The 21,002-nt window shown below is 41.4% G+C and overlaps 1 protein-coding gene across 4 annotated transcripts in view; it reads right to left on the minus strand.

Moving 5' to 3' along the window:
* LOC110983543 (monocarboxylate transporter 13-like) overlaps positions 1 to 17,116 on the minus strand; it is a 62,861-nt gene extending 45,745 nt beyond the window's left edge. The window contains exons 1-2 of one of the 4 annotated variants that reach the window (XM_022242858.2): positions 16,797 to 17,116; positions 5,313 to 5,453 (exon numbers count right to left, since the gene is read on the minus strand). In XM_022242858.2, coding sequence (XP_022098550.2) covers positions 5,313 to 5,424 — 112 coding nt within the window. In that variant the 5' untranslated portion in view covers positions 5,425 to 5,453; positions 16,797 to 17,116. Of the gene's footprint in view, positions 1 to 947; positions 1,279 to 5,312; positions 5,454 to 16,767 lie in introns of those variants that run through there. The other 3 variants (XM_022242859.2, XM_022242857.2, XM_022242860.2) reach the window with 3 other exon arrangements.
* Between the last annotated feature and the right edge of the window lie 3,886 nt (positions 17,117 to 21,002).

Consider the following 21,002-nt stretch of genomic DNA (forward strand, 5'->3'; position numbering starts at 1 on the left):
AGCATGCACAACTACAACCAACCTATATGGGCCTATAGCAGCGTGGCATTCACTGCAGTCGATAAGAACTTCTGCCAGTAAAAGAATTTTAACTTACATTTTGCTGAACAAAAAGTAAATGCTTGCAGTTCAGTACATGGCTACTACCAATGGACGCATTTTTTGTTTTGGGTTTTTTTTGGATTGTTTGTTTTTTGTTTATTTGTTTGTTTTTGTTTGACAAAACAGCAAGGATTGTCGTGTTTGCAGTAGACCCCTGTAGGTAAGCCTATTCCATCAGCACCAGCACGGTTATGCCATTTTCACAGGATACATTAAGCGGCCTTGGTAAAATGCCAATTGTTCTGTTCATTATAACTTTCACGAGCACATTTTCTAATCCCTCCAGGGTCGTCTCTCCCACTTTTAACCCCAGAATTGTTCAAGTTTTTACTGTCTGAATAGTCAAACCGACGATGTGTGATGCATCTTGACTCGTATCGTCAGCATGACTGAATACGACGAATATGATCATTTATAGTGAAGATAGTGGGTTGGCCATTCAACCTCAGCTGTATGTTAAAGGTTCGCTCGCACAACAGCGCTTATACTGCTGATATTTCGAAAAGATAGTTGCAAAGCATTATTACAATTGCCTGTTTGTAGAGTGACTTCACTGTAAAAAGTGACTGCATGTCATACACCTGTGGACGAGCACGTATTTGTTCCAGCATCATGAATTGTTGAGGCACGCGTTTTTATACACCTTTGATGCTAGTCAGGGAGCTGGCACATAATCACTAGCACAAAATGACTGACACTAGACCTCTGTACCAGAAATCATGAACACTTGAAGTACTTTTGCCTATTCAAGCAGATGAGGTAGGGGTTTCTTACAACTCAGGCGCCAATCAAGTAGGTATGTGCGTATAAACTAACGACCGTAAAGAACATTAACTTCGGCTTACCGTGGCGGCAGAAACACAGAAATCTCACCTTGAAACCGCATATTCCGATCACACTTTGGAAAGTTTTATCCCCGTTCCCGTTAGGGATCACATAGGAGCTTGCGATGTAGACACACAGCATGGAGGTCGCAAACAATCATTCACGAGATTCTCCTGCGGCTAGCGAGTTGCCATATGTGACGACACATTCCAGGGCTGAAGGATGATATATTGTATTAGGTAGCGCACGTATCTGACGGGATCATTATCATCCAGTGGCACAGGTCGTTAAATTAAGCTGTAGTAATGACGCCTATTTAGGTGGCTTCTCACTGGATTGGTCATTGGAATCCGAGCTTCCAAGCCTAATTCCAGGACGCTGACCTCACTCTGGCAGGATGTGCTTAGTACATAGGTGCACATTAAAAGCACGTTTATTAATTTTTGCTCACTGCACCGCCACACAAATATCTGATGCAATAACGACAAAGTGACATCATGGACATTTCCCGATTGCATGTTTCCTCTTTTAATTAGGTAATGCATTGAAGGTTAGATTTGAACTAGATTATTTTAATGTAGGAGAGATGCAAATCCTCAAAACTTTTAGTTGGAAGACGCAAACCGGGAACGCAAAACACAGTCATTGTAAAATGCTGCCGCTGGTACGGTGACGGAAGAACCCAACGCTAAGACGACCCACTGTATTTCAGTGAGACTCAAATATTCAGATACAATAAACGGGCCAAGAAAAATGCACATGCAATGCCATCGTTAGCATGCGAAATACGCTTGATTACTTACGAGACCAAAAAGCTATGAACAGTTTAGTGGTACTTCGTTAACGGTACAGTATTTGGAAGAGCTGCTTTGAAAATAAAAGCTGTTACTTTGATTCCATGTAATTTTTGCTTTCCCCATATTGCTGAGTAATTACCAAATTACCGTAATAATTCAAAACTGTGAAATACATTCGTAACACATTATCTAAAATATCATATTCCGCTCTGAAGACTGTTATTCTTTTTAAGCTGTTTCTTATTTCACGGGGCAAATAATGGACACCAGCTGTATTCATGACACGTGGTTTAAGCTTAACGGTAATCGGGTCTCTGTTAATTTAACATAATCGAAACTCTATCTGTTGGTGTGTTTTTAGCCGCTTCGGCCACACTGCCAAAGTAGGTATAGTTTTCGTTCTTTGGTTGGCGATGGTGAAGTATAAGACACTTTTCAAGAGACAGGAACAAAAGCCCCACAAAATGCCTTTCTTTCTCTTCAGTTCTAACAATGAACAATGTCAGAGACGGTCTGCAGCAGTTTTTGAGAAAACGTTGCGATTCAGAGAGCGAAAAATGCGCGATACCCATTTATACCCGTCAATGCTCCCTGTGGGAGAATTGGGGTTAGGGTGATTTTTACTAAGTCAACACATGACCTGCGTCAGAAGAACTTCTCTGAAGTACACAAGTTGCTGTTAATGGGATAAAGAGAGACATGCTTTAGGTCATGAAACCTGATCGAAAAAAATGAAATATCCTACAGAATAGTTACTCCATGATTAAGAAATAATCCAATTTTTAACAATAACCGGTTTTTCGGTGTTTTTGTTTCAGTAATCCTACCGCCATAACACTTTGGCACTTTAGTAAGAGTGATTCAACTCAAACTTTGCATATACTTAGACCACCTTCTTAGGATGATCCTAGAAGATATCCGTCATAATGACGTCATCAGTTGTCACGTGACAAACCCAAAAAGTTTAATTCTTCTCGGGTTTTTATCTCTGGAACTGTTTGGCCAAGTGGGTTGAAATTTTGCACAAGCGAGGAAATGCCCTGTATGGCGCAGTTCGTGCTAGTTCCAACATCTGCGGTCCTATAGAAAAAAGCAAGGACAAGCCCGATGACTGGCACTGTGGGAATCACCCTTTCTAACAGATTTTTCGTCTCGGAATTAAATAGCTCATACAATATACAAATGATGCTTAGAAAAGGCTCTGATTCCGAAGCAGCTCCGTGGTTGTTCACAAAAAAATTACTCTCGTTGTATTTTAATGTGTTTGACACCGCCGTTTGTGTAGACTTGGGAGCTGTGTATTAAATTCTACTCCTTCTTGCTGCGTTGGAGAGTCATGCCAACTAAATTGACTGAAATGTTCGTGTATTCATGAACAGGATAACCGCAGTCAGACAGGGGCTCCGCGGCCTGTTGCATGTATTTACTGGAGCATCAAGCTGTTGCAAATTTACCCCTTCATTTTTCTAATCGAGCATGAAAGTAAAAGGTCATGCAGCGAGCACCAAGAAACCCTCGCACAGTCTGCCTCTGGGGATTTGGCATGGGGCCGTCCTATCAGGTTCGATATTTTTTGGAAGAACGATTCGTAACTGAAATCACCCATATAAAACATTCATGTTGAGGTTTTACCTTTTTCTTCCTTAAATAATATTTTCGATGGGTGCAAAACCACCTTTCAATTTCCGGCAATATCGTTCGAAGGTCTCCCTGTTCATGCATGTCTGTTTTCACTCCCCGCGCTTATACGCTGAAAACGAGATTGTACAAAGGTGCAAAGATTTACCTACCTGCAGTCGATGAGTTCCCAGATGCCGTTGACTTGACATGACGCAGTTTTTGTAAGCAAAATGTGATAAAATATTCGAATCTTTCGTAAAAGCAGATTATTGCTTTAGGTTTCTCTCCTAAGCAATTAAAAGAAACGTAAAGTATTTTGATCTGTTTTATGTTGGCTTTTATCGACAAACGACCAGAAAGTTTCCTTCCGTAAATGTTCATCTGCGTACGATGATTTTCGGAAGGGACGGGTCAGTTTTTGGCAGGATATTTTTCAGTTTATTTTTTAGTTTCTATAAATGGATATGCTAGCAAATATTTTCAAAAGACCTTTTTTCGAATTGTATTTGTGAACTAAATAACTGAACAAAAAAAATAAATTATGAAATTTTTGCATCATTAGGGGTCAACTTTCAGGCTCCACTGTAACTATGTCTGGTTGTAAATCACAACGCACCGCACACAAGTGTGTATTTGCCTGCAACCTGGGGACCCCCTATTGTTCCTCTTTTGTTCGTACTTTAACTTTTTTAGAAGACCACCCATATGTTTTGTACACAGTTGTCAATCGGGAACCCTCTGTCAATCGGGGACCTTATTGTCCTCTATTGTTCAGGGTCCCCAGTTGAATGCAGAAACAAATTCTAGCACATCTACTTGTACAATTCCCAGCACAAGCCCACCACCAACGCCTACTTGTTGAGGATAGGTCAGTTCAGATATCCTTAAACTACCGCATTCTTGCATCCAAGTTGTACTGACTCGAATAAATGCGTGGCTTAAATCGATTCATATCCGGGTCACCATTTTGAAAAACAAAATCATGACTGGACCCAAATCCCAACAGGTAACTGATTCAACACGACTGTGGCGTAACTGGGGTACATTTTGCAAAGGGACGGGGAGTCTTAATTTTCTGGATGGGCACGTTAGGATGTTAACTTCCTCGGTTTTATGGGGTAAGAGGTAAAACATTGACTAAGACAGCCTATCACTACATTTTACCATCTCAAATTTCTAAGCGCAGGAGCAGCCATAAGGGGCACAGCCTCTAACACCCTCCCCTTAATTTCACCACTGTGACACGACTCAAGTTAATATATACAATCAAATGAGTTGACCTTCGAGGCCCTAAATGAAAGAACCAGGCTAATTCCTGTAACATTGGAGTTCCAAAATGTAATACTCTTGGAATATAATTGATGTAGCATGTAGCTTGCCATATGGAGATTATTTTGTTTGTGTTCTTTACGATACCGTCACCATTTGATCTGAGAAAAAGAAATAAACACTACTTTTGTTTGTGTTCTTTACGATACCGTCACCATTTGATCTGAGAAAAAGAAATAAACACCTGCTGGCATGGTGGAAATAATACCGACTGGATAGCAACAGAATTCAACCCTAGTCCCTGTCAGTTTTGAGTGAATCTTGTAAATGGTACTCAAATGCATGTATCTGAGACTCAAACGTACGTACTCTGAGAGCATGCTCACTCAACTCGACTCAACTCAAAGCGACCACACACTGTGAACTGACTTGATTCAAACCTCTCAGTCTCATGACTCGACTCTACAGCCATTTCCTTAAAATGACTCGGCTTCTGCATCATAACACAAGCTTTCGCAAATAATCAGGCCAATATAAATAAACTAAACAAAAAACAACAAAATCCATACAAAACTAGCAACGTGAAGAAATGGGTGTTTGAGATGCGACCATACACCATTTAAAAACTTTTAGGCGTCCATCACCAACAATCCACTCTACTTCTCTCAGATCAACTACATCTTGAAACAATCTACTCACCGACTTCAACCTCGTCCTCCATAGCTAGGACGGCAGAGTTCCGGTGTGTCAAAACCATTGTGGGAAGGCGTTTCATGCACGCCATGTGGAAACATATGCTTGTCTGTACCATCCACGGACCAGCATCAAGGTGACATCCATCTGCACCAAGGAAAGCAAAAGGACGCTGCAAATTTAATCGAATTTTTTTTTACCATCAAAACTCTCAGTAATATTTAGTTACGAGGATCAATAGCTTTATTTGGGAGCGTTCTTCACAATTAATATGATTCAGCAGTGATCAGCACTGCCTCGCCTTCTAGGCAGCACCTTCACCACTGATTAAAAAAAATCGAAAGGCAACTATTATCCCGAATGTTGAAATTGGCAGGCTCGTTTTGGATGATTTATTTCTTTCATGTGATGTATATTAATGGCAGTACTAATGTCTACTTTCTGACGTCACGGAATAAATGATTAATTACTATGCTGTTAAAGACGCCAAATAGTCCACTGCAAACACCACAGACGTTTTGAGCGCCAAAGAGTCAGTAATAATCTTTTATACCTCTCAATTCTGTGATTATAAAACTTAACAGGTTTGACCTCTTCTCTCCTAATTGATCTAAGTGTGTAGGTTATAACAGACATTCCCTGAAACAGCCACCTGGACGCATATTAAGGTTCTGGGTTGGTGGGGGGTGGGCAAGATTGTGGGGGCAAGTGGTTAGGGTCAGTGGCTTCCATTCATAGGGTTAAAGGTTCCAATCCAACTGCTGGCAGTATGTTGTGGCCCTTGGCAAGCCTCTTCACCCCTGCTTGCCTCTCTCCACCCAGGAGTATAAATGGGTACCAGCATTGGCTAGGGAAGCAACCTGCGATGGACTGGCATCCCATCCAGGGGGGAATAGAAATATTCTCAGTCGTTTCATGCCGAGGATCCAGGAAACCTGAGTTTAACACCAGCCTGAAGAGCCAAATTTGGCTCGGACCAGGCTTGCTTTTTGGGGGGGGGGCGGAGGGCAAAATGGAAATTTTAAAATATTTTTGACAACGCTGTGTTTGTTATATTATACCTCATAAAATATTCACAAGCAAATTGACAAAATAATCAATTCAATGCGATTTGTTTCTGAGCTGCATGCAGAGTTCCCCGTGTCTGCGGAATGGAACATTTCATCTATCATCGAACGAAATTATTCTTACCTTTGCACAAATGTGCACATTCATTATTTTTTTCACACAATACCTGCATAAATCCTCTGCTGTTATCGCAAAACAAATAGGTCTCCCTCGCGTATTAACTTCAGTCAATTTGTGAAACAGATCCGTGCCCAAAGCGCCACCCAATGTACCGTGTAATGTTTGACTGGTCTCATTCCTGGCATATTGTTATTCTCTTTCTTACTGGGAATGGAATACATAAAATGGGGTGGGGGCAGGAATCAGTCAAGTCAATGAGGTTTGTTGAACGGGTGCTGTTGAATAGAGCGAATATTTCAATTACATGTGGTCAACGATTCACCAACCAGATGGCAGGGGTTGATTCAGGTTTTGTATAATTTCCACAAATTTCCAGAAATGAAAAACGCTGTGTTCGGTTCACTATAGCTCATAAGATATTCATAAGCAAATTGACAAAATAATCAATTCAATGCGATTTGTTTCTGAGCTGCATGCAGAACTACAACAGACTCGATCCGTTAAGATTACATGTCACAGACTGCATGTCTACGAGACGGGTTCCAGAGGGAACTCTTGGTGCTACCACCGGAGAAAAAAATACCGCACGGCAGCAATATACTCAACGGTGCGTCATGCACCCGTCCGTATAGTTTTACTTTCCGGCTCGTATGTTTAGTCATCATAGACTGTGCGTGCATTTAGTTGTGTATTCGCGCATGCGCAATAGTGACATATGATTGTCGGCCTGAAACATACTATGCTAGCAGACAACACATATCGGTGGTGACCCATATGAGATAGTGTTCCGGCATTTCCCTTGAAGACCTCGTGATATTTAATAGCTTTTGTGTAAGAAAAACCTCCGGAAAAGAATAAAGAAAGTGGAAATTGTCAATTTTACGACAATTTCCACAAAAACATATTTTCACAATTTTGCCGATTTTCCCTTAGAACATCCGTGATACTGTTTGGGAGACTGATCTATCGTTTGTATCTATCAGCTCATTTCTTCAAGATCAAAAGCCATTTGTTTAAAATGCAAAAGCTTTCCACAATCAGATGTTCGGCTTTGGGGCATAGCATAAACGCGCACACACACATAATCTGGATACGAGTGAGTTTAGTTACGAGTTGACTTTTACTGCATTGCTTGACGGAAAATTGCCCGACCACAAGGCACAAATTGAATGTTTGCTTCATTCAGTTTTCTTCTTACATCATATTCACTCATTAGAGCGTTCATGATAGTCCTCACCATTCACAAGGTAAGCATGTCAGGGAAAACCCTGTAAAAAACGTTGGCTTCCCTTCGGAATTCTAATTCTGTTACTTTGGAGGTATGTGATGAGGACGGGCAGAAATGTGGCAGAAAATTGATTTTTGTCGTGTGCAAGTTAGCAAATGGTAGGCCTACTTTGAGTGTTTAAACTCTAATCGGTATGCAAATGAGGGGGTCGGGAAACAACGATACCTGAGCGTGATGTTGATCGATTACTTTTCGAGTCATTCTGCCTGAGTCAAAGGCCATTTCCCTGGCTTCTGGCCTTAGTGGATTCAATGCCCCTGCGCACAAGCAAAATGAGCCGTTCAAACATACGTGCCGGACGCGCTGCGTAATCAGCAAATGACGCGTTCAAATACACTCATGAATAATTATGAGATGTAATGATATGGTTTCTAAAATACTGGCACGCTTTCAGTTCCTAATAAATGGCAACATACCTGGGGGGACTGCCTTCCAGACCCTGCTGGATATGCCATCTCACTGGGGCCTTAACTTCTTTCATATTTAAGTCGAGATTGATTGAATCTATAATAGACGACTTATGGAACTTGTAGGAACTTTTCATGGCTTTCACGTGCCGGATGCATTATATCTGGTGTTTAGGTAATAAAGTCAATGCGACGCAGTTCGTTTTACAATACTTGAAAGTGTACGATATAATTGTACGTTTCACTTCACCTTATTTTTCATTTTAGTTTTGCTATGTTAAAATCTATTTCATACTGTCTTTTTTTGGGGGGGTTCATGCTCATGATAAGTTACATATTCATAAGCAAACCTACGATGTCATCATAGGAAGAAAACCGGTTTCTTGCATTGCAGTTTCAATACATTTTATTTTTTAAATTTTTTTTAATTTTTAAAAGTTGGGTGGTTTTATTGCTGTCTTGTACGGTTATTTCAAACATCTACCTGTCACATGATCACACTGATGAAATGCACATTACCTACACAGTGTAGGATAAAATAACCATTCACAGCTGCGATGACCCCCCCCCTGTTTTGTTTTCTTTGTTTTTTTCGAGCCGCACGTATCCCGTTCGCGTACTATTTCAAATGGGTTGAATTCCATGCGTGCAACGGGCTACGGACTTTGACGTTCTGCAGTCATTGTACGGAGGTTTTTTTTTCACTATAACTATAACTATTTCTATAACTGTCCTTGTCACCGAAGTATACTCCGTTGTAATACGTCATTCACGTGATTCGTCATCACAAACGTTCCTAAAATAAACGCCTGTGAACAAGTTGTGACTTAACGGATTAAGTGTATAGTTATCCAACTGGCTTACTTTACCGGAGAAACAAATTATTCATTTTGCTGCACACTTTGAAAAGGGTAGAAACCGGACTGCATCCTAAGCTTCTTGGTACCGTATTAATATCGCTTGATTGCATACAATACACTGAAGACTAAACGCTCCAAACCCTGCAGCTAGGCTTAATGGACACGGCGTGAAATATTGAAGGTTATGTAGCCGTCTCCTCACGATCGTTCCATATATCAACGACCAGAAAATAAAATTGCCAGTAAAACGGCGCGACTGAAGCGCGGGTAATCGGTTTGCAAGGATACCAGAAAGGCGTAAGAGTGGGCGGATATAGGTCTTTGTGGCACACTGCCGAAGTGGAGAGTTCCAATTAACACCTTTTCTATCCGTCCTGTGCAGATGAACGTTAGAGAGAATTCACTGAGGGCTTTAATATCACCATCCAATATTTTCTCGTCCCATTCTTGAGACGCAGCGTTTCCTTGACTAAAGTTCGAATCCTGCGCCATGCATTAAAAATACAGAAGCGTTTGGGACTCAGAGAAGCCGCCGAAGTACAATGAGTTTCTCGAGGGTCAAGTTCTGAATAATTTTTACGAAGATGTAAGAAATGCCTGAGCAGAGTTATTACAACCGGTTCATACTTCAGGCTTGCGCGAAAGCGAAGCGAATTTGGCAAAAAAACTCGGTAGCGAATTTCGCTTGAGTTAAAATATGTTCAATGTTTTCCGAATTTGAAGCACGAATATTTTGTTCAGACGTCACAATTTCGAGATCGTGTTTGCTGCTGCGCCAAGTATGAACCAGGCTTTACTTGTACGTGAGCAATGAATGTCTGGCTGCAGTCCAAAGTGATTACAAATATTATCGAAGGTTGCAGGTAGTTTTTTGGGTTTTTTTTTAGATTGAAAGCGTCCAACTACCACCTAATTTCGTGGAGGAGTTTCTTGTACAACGAATCAAATTTGGATCTCCGTAGCTAGAAAAACTCCCACTATCCCCCCATTCACTACCTGAATACGCCACAGGTCCTAAAACAGAGGTATTGTTTTATGTGTACAGGTCTGTCTTAAAATACCAAGGCCTACAAGAACTGCACATGCAAAAAGACATGCATATTATACCCGCTAATGCCGGGTCTGCGTGCCTGCGGGCAGGAATTCCCCGGGTTAAGATGACACTTTCTTTTGCCAGGAAATTCAGAACTCAGTTGTGGGAAATCTGTCTCCACAAAATTAGTGCAAATCTGAGTTAATGTCACAACAACTACAGTACAAAAACTGTCGTGGGTCTTGCCCATTTAAGCGTGGCAGTCCCACTAATTGAGCATGTCTGGTATACGTGCAAAATTAATTAAAGTTACGAAGGCTACTCCGCTCAGTAAGTACGGAACGAGCCTTATTATGTACTTAGAGCCTACATACAAAAAGTCACCCACTTTCCAAATTGCGGTGTAGGCCAAGTATCAATGAACATTCCTAATTCTCTCATTTCTGATGAGTGCTTTGCCCCCTCCCTTCCCCGGATATTTCCCCGCTTGTCAACGGCTTTTAATTGGGAAAATTCTAAAGAGCCTTTTCGTGGGGGTTCAACCCGAGATCCATTTTCGTATAGCCTACTTGTCAAATACAATGAGGGATTTATCTAGTTACATATCCCCTCAGTAACCCGTCATGAAGACTCAAACCCCACAAACAGGGCATTAAAACAGTCTCTGGAAAGGTTTGAAAAAGCAGTCTCCATTTCCCCAAGAGGCTGAGAGCGAGACTACGCTTTGTTTACATGACAAAAACAGACAAATGAAGGTAACCATGACTTAGTGCATGATGCATATCCATCAATGGCATTTAGCGCATCCATATTGCCCTTTCAAATGGCGTGATATTTATTTATTTATATATTTTTATCTGTATTGATGTTTATTGCATATTCTCCCCCGTCCCTGTCTTTGTACTTCTCAACTTGATACAATATAAACACGGCCTGACCTGTGAATAAATCAACTTTTAAAAAGTCCTTTCAAGCAGGGCCGTTTCGACGGTCCTTGTTTAATGTGAAATGGTCTTATTACTTTAAAAATGTCGCCTTTAAAAAGTAAGGGAATTATGTATGTTTCAGTTGTGTGTATTGTCTTTTTAAATTTACAATGCATCGCAGAGGTCGTTCTCCTCGGCGACTTATTTCTCTAGAATTTCCTTGCAGATAGACTTCTGAAGCTTGACGTCATTTGAACCGGAAAATGCAGTGCAAAGCTGGGGTACGGGCGCCTACTAGGTCACTCGGTGGTCTCGATCGCTAATGCTTTTTACACCCATTATCGTGAGCGGGACCCGTCTCTGCGCGTATTCCCTCCAGCAGCGGCAAGAACAATGTTAGTCGAGGCATCTGTGCCATGGTAGATACCACACAGCCAAATCATATGTTATATCCACATGATGGCTTTCAGTTCCACGTTTCTGCACACGACTCAAACGTTTCCTTTATAATACCCACTTTTTGATGCATCAAAATTGTTTGTACGGCCACCATATGGCATCATCACCCAGCGATAACATCGAATCGCGTTTATATACACGGTATGTAAATTATGTCTCGAGTCAAAATGAAGTAAACCTGCGAAGCACTGACGATGAGGTAACTTGCGTCAATAAGCTAGCTCACCAGAAAATAACTGTTTTCTAGTGAGTGCTACTCTAACGTGTTCACGCCCGTCATCGGACGGCACAATTATGGCCTTAAAAACCGGCTGCCACTTTCGTGGCCACGTATAGCCGTTGAACTCAATACGGTCAATGAGCTGGACTCGCGCATGTCTGTGATGTGGAGCGCGAGCGATTACCGCCTGCCCCACATGCATAGGCCTACAGTATGTTGGGCGTATGAAGGTTGTCAGTTTCGGTTACACCATACCGTACCGTATATCCTGGGGGTAATTACAAATCCAGAAGCCATGTGTTCGTTGAGTTTAGTCTATAATAAGCACTAATTTAGAAAACAGCAAACATTATCGAGCATGACATACATAGGCCTACGCTTGCCGGTTTCTCTTACACCCAGTCTTGGCAAGTACAAAATCATTCGAAAATAACTTATGCATCGGAGGATGTGTTTTATTTATGACCTTTCCCCTAAAATCAATCTCGCCCGCAACTGTCTTGGCTGAATGTAGCAAAATAAGCTTGTCTGCGATCCTAGCCACCCAGGCTTGTATGCAAGTACTTAACAGATCTGTTGGCAACAGACCTTGAAACATCAGGTCGCACATCTGGGAATTCAAAGAAGGGAAAAAAATATAACAATGCCATCATCAATTAGTCCACACCTGTCTGGTGAAAGCAGTTAATGCGGGGACTTGTGGATGATATCACAACGCATTATGCATTGTGCCAGTCCTTTCCGTTTGTATGTTTCTCTATGAGGTCCTCGTTTCTGTATGCCCTACTCCCATAAACCTTAGTAGTGTTAATTCTGTTGACTGCAAATTAGTATCGGCGCTAGCTTTGAGGCATCGTTGTGAGCAGTACACCCATCTGTTGTTATTTGTTATTTTCATAGCGAGTCCGGTATCCTTGGGAGGGCCTATTCGCAAAATCTACAATATCACATTTATACCTGTGCGTAGAAAAGGCCGTAGGCATATTCTAAACAATGTCGTGGTAATTTTTTCAGGGACCGGCTTTGAAATTATCGCCAAGTCACGAGAAAGGAAACTGAAGATTAAGAGGCCGAAAAATTACAACCAACAGAATGGGGATCCTAACTGATCAAGTGTATCAGAACTACAACCAGTCAACACCAGAGTCCTTGGTGGCAACTACATACACCGCTGTTATTAATAACTTCGTGCTCGCTCTTTATGAACGTTAAGCGAAAACCGAGGAGGAAAATCGTGAAGAAGCTGTCTACAGCTACTTAAGGGAAAACACATCAAATGCACTTAGACAATCGATGACAGCGTCAATCTTATACGCCGCAAGATGAACACTTTACAAACGAGAACTGGTAGTTTACTATCAAAAGTGGTAAAATGACAGACTGAAGTCTTGCAACCAGACGTAGGTTAGGGTAAATAGCAGACAGGCCTATATGTCTGTATACATAAACAGTCTAAGCAGTGTCCTGTGGAAGAAATCAATGTCTTTCAGCGTATCACTCGCAGGATCATGCAGTCATAAACAAGGCACAATAACAGGCCAAAATATACGGGGCCTATTTGCATAGCCGGTAAGGGTCATCATAATAAGCTGTGAAACAAAAGGTATTCCATATCAATTTTGATGGTCAGTATTCTCAACCTAAACACATTTCAACAATTTCTTCTCGGCTTCATGGTCATGAAAAGTAACGTTAGCTCTGGCTAAAACTGTCACGCAGGTAAACGTTACTTTGAAACCTCCTACACGCAACCGGTTTCAACCTTTATCCCAGTACAAAACCCAGCCACTGGCCTTTAGTCCCTGCTGAGCCGATGCTTCATCTAACTCATCCAATCGGATACCTTTAATGTGGGGCCTAGGACTACAAGCACAGAACACACCCATCGCTTACCATGACAACGCATTAATTTTCGTGTTACGGTGTTCTTCGCTGGACAGCAGCCTTACACGTAGTTTAGCGTGCCATTAAAAGGGACAAAGAAATGCCGCATACTTTTCCTCTCCAAAGCGTGTAAAAAGGCAATAATTTTGCATCAATATTCGAAAAGGGCAAAACAGTACCGGTAGGCCTACATAAAATCCTCAGATTTAGTGCCTCCCCCCAGCAACCCACCCAGGGTCCCCTTTCCGAAAATTTGGTAAACTGATCCCGCTCTTGTTATATGATAATGCTCATGCGCACGCTCTCATAAATGGTGGTGCAGAAGTAGACTATCAATGAATTAATTAATCAAATCAGTTTATGGCTTTTCAGTATATTTTGCCCTTTACCTTGGCAAATCCTCCTCGGCGAGCCCTACCCCCAAGAATGACACTCGGTCCACGTACGTAATATGTCTTGTTTAGCTCCACTGGTAATTGATTAGGCCTATCTACTGCACAGGAACACCTTGCTCTCAAAGCCACTGTGTCTGCTATGTAGGTCTAATATCCCGTGCATAGAACGGACAACGTGTTCTCGAGATTATGCTGGGATAAGCAGTACGTTGAGTTCTTTTCAGCACAGAAATAGCATTTTGTTACCTGCGCATGTGTACACCGCCTGACTACCGTTTCCCGGGCTAGGATTCTAAGCGACTTATACAGAACATACAAAAACTTTAATCTATGAAATGGACTTGTTTAAAAATTAAAATATAGAAATGATTGTTAGTGGTATCTCATGCTGTTCAGAACAGGTATTGTGGAAACATGTAATGACATGTGATGCATGAATTCACACATGTATCGAATTCGAAAATTAAAGGTGGAAGCTATTCAGGTGGGATTTCGATGTCCTCTCGCAACCCCTAATTGTTTAAATGCCTTCTATGGGGATGGTTCTCGTTTGCCTCTCCAACGTATCCACCAACTGTCATTATTAGCTTACAGAATACATTTCGCATGTCCCTTTATCCGCTGCTGGAAACAACTACCTCAGGCGAAAGTATAGCAGATGTTCAATCAGTGAACTGCAAAATTCCAATCTCAAATGCGGCGCTGTATTTGTTGATTTTTTGTAGAAATTAACACAGCACAAACCGCAATATTGAAACTGACTATTTTCACACTGAAAGGACTAATTATTTTTTTTCTTTTGTGGCGACAAGGCACCTCCGGTGTTATGTTTGAAGCAAACTTACATCTATGAATATTTCAAATTTTGCTTCCGTAAACTACACCTTACAGTGTTTGCACAGAAGAAGTTTGTTGACTTAACAATCGTGGAGGAAAACCAGATTCTCCAACGTTTAAAGTCCAGGTATCGATTACAATTTTTGAAGTGTATTTGTAGAGCATTGCCCACGCAACTGTTGCTGTAAAAACTGGCAGGAAATGCATTTCATAAAATGTAATACGTTTCAAACACACCCCAGTGTGATTAAATTCCACAGTTAACGAGCAACATTCACTTATCTTTGGGAACGAGCAACCTACAGCGACTATATTATTCTACATTTCGGTTTTCTTCCGTCGTTCTTACCCTTATGAATAATATAGCTTTTCTTTACCAGTCCAATCAAAAGAGAAGCACGCCCTCTACAATGACCATTACAAAAAGAACCGAAACAGCTATTTTGCAATAAATAATTAAAACCTTTTAATGGTCATTTTTGGCCGATATATACCTCAGTACTATCAAATTCTCCATAAAGTAAATGATGTACAGTCGCTGTATAGGCCCTAAGCATAATATGAACCATAATGAAGTTGTTACGAAACGCATTAGCACAGGTGTATCTAAGTCAAATCTAAGGCTATTCAAAATAACAAGCTGTGACAAAATCATGTCCATGTACATGTACACCCTTTATTGTAGAGAACAGCGCACGAAAGCAACGGATGCCATGCCTGCCCAATTGTGTCGTTAATGATATTCACGAAAGCCAAGTGAATCACCTACCAGCGCCCTAATTCAAGACCTTATTCAAAAAAGCGAAAAGCTAGCCACCACGTCTACCGCTTACAAGCTTTTAACAGTAAAAAAATATCCCTACGGTTGCATATACGTGGCAATAAATTAAGAAGCAAACCTAACAGTCGCCGACCAGTCTGCGACCAGAATTTACAAGCAACAGGCGTATCGTTTCTACCGGCATAGGGAAGATAACGCTGGCCAGATGGAAGCCGCGTGTAAAATAGATAAAACACAAATCAAACGTCGAATGACCTCAAAAGTCTTTAAAAATATGGAGTAAAATCGATTAGCAGATGACTTTGCACAACACTACTGTCCAATCAAGCAATCCCTTTTTTTAATCCGTCGTTAAGTTTTCATGCATACACGGAGTTTAGTGAACGTACATTCGGCAGGTAACGTTGCTATTGACAACAGTGCAAGACCTGACAGTCAATTCTTCTGATTTGGATCTGAGGTCTCTGGAGGCAGCTTTGTTCTGATTCTCAAGGTTGGGACACCGGTTTGAATCAGGGTACTCGGTGGTTCTAATAACAGCAATCTTGCAACTAATCTCCCACAAAATGTAATAGCAATTTGTCGCCCGAATGAGAGTTTACCCCCTTGGTGCGTGTATAGCCAATATGGATACAATTGTAAACATGCTTTATCACGATGTTGCTTCAATAAGCCTCATGGGGTTTGGCTACCAAACTGTGATTTAGGGGAAGTTCGCATCGGTAAAAGAAATGGATATCATTCTCCTTTCGGGATTCAAAGTTTGGATAACCAGCATCATTAAGTCACTAGTTCTGAGACAGATTGGGAAGTTATCAGCCATGCTGAGCACGCTTCAGTGAGAACGATATGCAATTAGCATTTCACAGAGAAACACTTATTTTCGGGAATAGGTAGTTTTGGGGCGGAAATCACTAAAGCAGCAAAGGGCAAAAACTAAAGAATTGCCGCAGACTAGAATGGGAATTGCCAGCCGGTGTCGATATCACAGTTGTAATCAATAGGCTACTGTATAGACATCGCAAATCCCGTACACGTCATGCAAGGGCTACATATGTACATGGCATTTTGTTTAATGCACATAATTAAGGGCCTTGGCCTCACAGCACAATATCTCGGAAGGTATCTCATATTTCTCTGGCCAATATGTATTGAGAGGCAGAAAAGGAAAGACTAATTCTACCTTTAAAGTATAGTTATCCAAATTAGTACCTCTGCAATCCAGAAATTTCTACGGACTCGGAGGCGACGAACTCCTCAACTGCACGCACGCATCGTCGTTCGACAGCCCTGCCCAAGGCTGTCCAGCTAATGGGCTCCCCTTCCAATGAGTGTCACCGGGAAATAAGGGAAAATCCAGATATTATTCTTAGTGGAACACCCGATATGAGGAGGCGTGTGTAACTCGTGGACCGTCAACGACACAACTCAGCGGACACCGTGTTAATAAAAATCTCAAACGAAGCGCAAAGAGAAGATTCATTAGCATCCGACCAGCATCAAAACAGGCGACGTGTGGTGTATTTATGGCGCAGTATGCATAGGCCGCGGCGACAGGCACGTGGCAAAAGGTTGAAATGCAGCAGCCCGATGCATTGACTTGCATCAGTCCTGCATTAGTCGTTTATTGCTTCATTAGTTCCGGGTACTGGGTGCACGCTTACCCGTTCTTAGTGTTACTATTCGCAACTTCTTCGTTAAAAAGAACTTCATGAGACCTCCAGTTTTTTTTATTCAACTGAAAAACAATTATATGCAACTCCAACAAAAACATTTCCTTGTCGTTCAACTTATTACTTGAGACTAGTCTTGTGGGCGTGACAATTTTTATGATGGCCTCAACAACATTGCCCGTGTCCATAAACCATGGATCTATAGCTCCACGATACGACAGATATTTCGGAGGGGTGATTTTACTCCCCACTTCCCTTAAATACTGGAGACATATCTCTGAACAGACGGAGTCGAAAACAGATAAGAATAAAGGTATAACTTATGGGGGTAAATCCAATCGGATCACTCAAAGCCCAAGAATGATTGGACAACAAGATGTCTCAGCCTGCTTGCCTGCTTTTCTCTATCTAAGCGCTTAGGTGACCGTTTTTCCCATAAGCCCAGCCAAATAGTATCGTTTTTTGTTTTGTTTTTTTCAAGCAGGATGCTCTAAGTGTCGACGCTTCCCCGGGCATACGACCCCTGCACTGAGAGAGTGCACTTGCTTCGACACTGGCAGACTAAAAGAGAACATCAGTAAAACGAGTTGTCAAAGGATTAAAATAGAGAAAACAATTAATTTACATACAAAATTAATGTGGGCATTGGACGGTGAAACAAGGTTGACAAACCATGAAAGTAAACAAACCACAGTGTTTTGCCGAGTGCATCGAGGGTTTTTTATTCTTATTTTCATCAGACTGTCAGAAATGTTCTGAAAAGTAATTTAAGTCATCAAATTGATATTACAAAGGTCATTGGACGTAACATGACAAATGCACCATGCAGAGAACGCTTCACGATTCACCACAAAGACTCGTGTAAGTTCAACGTTGCTGGAATAACTCCCATGCCATTCGTCAGCGAGCACAGGGGAAAGATGTCAACCAGTGCAGTTAGCCTAAGATTATGTATCGGGTAGATGAAAGAAAATGACATTTATCTTAACGGTGGTTTTCTTCACCATAAATTACAGTGTGCATGTAGAGTGGGCTGATGTAGTCGGTATCTTTAAAGGGCAGTACTATAGTGCTTCCCCCCCTTTTAACTACGATGTTTCAATTTTTAAGTTTTTATGAATTGCTATTTTAAAAGACATTTTGCAGTTTTTATGCTAATGTGAAAATTCCATGTTCATAATCAAAATGATAATGTTTGCCAGAGAGAAATTCGCTAAATATGAGCACAAACAACATCCGAAACTTTAACGAAATGTTTGTTTTTCACTTTCTTTTTCTTTTTTTAAAATTTATTTATTGTTTTTGTTATTCATTGTTGTGTTTAACCCTAAAAGTACCAGGGACCAAGCCCCATCGGAAAACAATCAATCAGTATCATCACAGTGCCTTTTTGTTTTCACAGACTAAGCCTTCATGATTTTTTTTTCTCCGAAACTCCTAGTGGTTGGTTTGACGCCACGTTTGTGAAAACCGGAGTATACACGTACTTTTCCAGCTTTCCGTGTCCTCATAACGGGCTGGCACGCAACGTCGTCGACACCACGAACTGACCCAGTTTGTGAAAACCGCGTTATCAACCACGTCGCTCTCACGAACTAGCACCTGGTAGGGTGCGCACACATTGGCACTATCGCAAAAATAGACTGATGTTCGTTTTCACAAACCGACACTCAAGCTCGTAAAGATAATTTAGCGCGAGGGAAAATGCTTTGAACAGTTTGACATGAATTCTAATCCATCCGTATACTTGTTGCGTTGCACCAAAATTTCATGAAAAGTCGACTCAACTGGTGAAATTAAGATCGATATCAGTTCGTGAAAACGAAAATGCACGGAGTGCGCGCTGGAACTGTTGCACTGTGCATAACGCGAGCCAGTTCGTGAAAACTAAAACATTAAACTTGTTTTTTTTTTCAAATGCACACAAATCAGATGACCTTGCGCACAACTGAGTGTTAGTTTGTCAGTTTGTTGTGTCGGTGACGGCGTGTAGCCTTGAACGTCAGATGACCGTAACAAAACCATCACTGGACTGGGTTTTGAAACTGCATATTTTTTTCACTGATAATGCGTATCGTTACATGCATAACGAAGGCGCTTTTCCTTAATTATGCGCGTTAACACTTGCGTCGAGAGTTGCGTATCTGACAAAATCGCTCCTGGGAGATATCAGTTCGCTCCTGGGCGATTTTGACGACCGAACGCCGTCTGGAGTTCCAAAGTCTGAAGTTGTTACTGTTTTGTTTTAATGGCGCTTTCAGCAACTTAGGCTATTTGCGCCAATAACTGTACGTTTATTCATACACTTTGTTAATCAGCATCACATTAAGGAGTTCGGAAGAAGGTCCACGTTTTAGAGGCAGGAGGAAACCGGAGTGCCCGGAGAAAACCTGCAAGAGCGAGTATGGACTGGAAACCAAATGCACTTCAGGCCTGGGCCAAGCCGAGACTCGAACCCGGGCCTCATTAGTGCAAAGCGAGGAAAGAACCGCTACGCTAACCCGCTATACTCCCTCCGTATACAGCTCTGCAGGGTCGTAGTATTCAGACTGCCCCACGCCAAACGTGCACAAGGCTTCGCGCCCATGGGGTGAGTTCTCACCATCTGGTTCGAGACGCGCCACTGACAGCAGGCTTCGGTTGGACGAGCACTAACCTAGGGACGTAGGGACCGGTAGCTGGGTATGAAACCGGAGGACCCTGCCGGTTTTATGTAAATGATGAAACGAAGCCCGCCCTATGCACAAATTAAACAGGAGCTGATAGAATATTTCGCCTTTTTTCTTAGTTATCGAAAATAACTTCATCATAAATTGTCTATTTATCTAAAATAAAAAAAAACCACACCGTGGTCAACAGAGGACTACCAAGAATAAGTAGCGTATTAATCCTCTTGCTTGAATGTAATTTGTTAAAGCATTACTATTGGCCTGACCAACAAAATAAGTAATCAGCATCTAAATTGACAGGGCTAATCGCACACGCTAAACTGCAAGTTGCTACTGCTCTCTGCATATAATAGGAACGACGACTAGACCAGTAACTCTATGTGCAATGGGCGCGGTTTAAACTGAGGTGACATCTAACTCACGAACCGGACAGAGATCATAAATAGTCTGGAGAATTACCATATTTGGACAGCCTATGACGTCACAAATCTCGCGCACTCTGACCCATCACAAGACCTATTCTAGCAGCCTTCAACCGATTGTATGGGTGTTTCCATGTTACGGGGTGCTTTTTTGTAAACATTGCAGCATATGGAACAAAACATTAAATTGTCAACGAAAAATTTCCACTGCAAAAACTTGGTCGGCTGAACAAAACACCCTGACTACAGACTTAGAACTAGAAGTTCTAAAGCACCTCTGTACAAATGGGATTTAAAATTCGTCATTGCCAATTTGCAATTAAGTTGAATTTGGACAAATATTGCTTTATCTGTTTCCTAATGGTGCATATATATTGGGATCTTCTGTAGTTTGTGTGCTGTGCGTTTTAATATATAATTAGATTTAGTTGTATGTTATTTTTTGATTATTTTAATATTGTTAGATGGCCCATTGAAAATCACCTGTTTTTAAATGAAACGGCTACCATATGTAAATAAAGCTATAATTATTAGTAGTACATATAGCAGTAGTAGAGAAAGGTCATTATATGCATGGTAATACTCCAGACTGATAAAAGTAAAGCTAGAGGCAACCTTGTCCTCCACACCATGGGTAGTCTTGGCCCAAGACGT

This window comes from Acanthaster planci, linkage group LG10 (assembly GCF_054643075.1).
Source record: "Acanthaster planci isolate LZ-2023a linkage group LG10, COTS_SCS, whole genome shotgun sequence".
In the NCBI taxonomy this organism is placed as follows: Eukaryota; Metazoa; Echinodermata; class Asteroidea; order Valvatida; family Acanthasteridae; genus Acanthaster; species Acanthaster planci.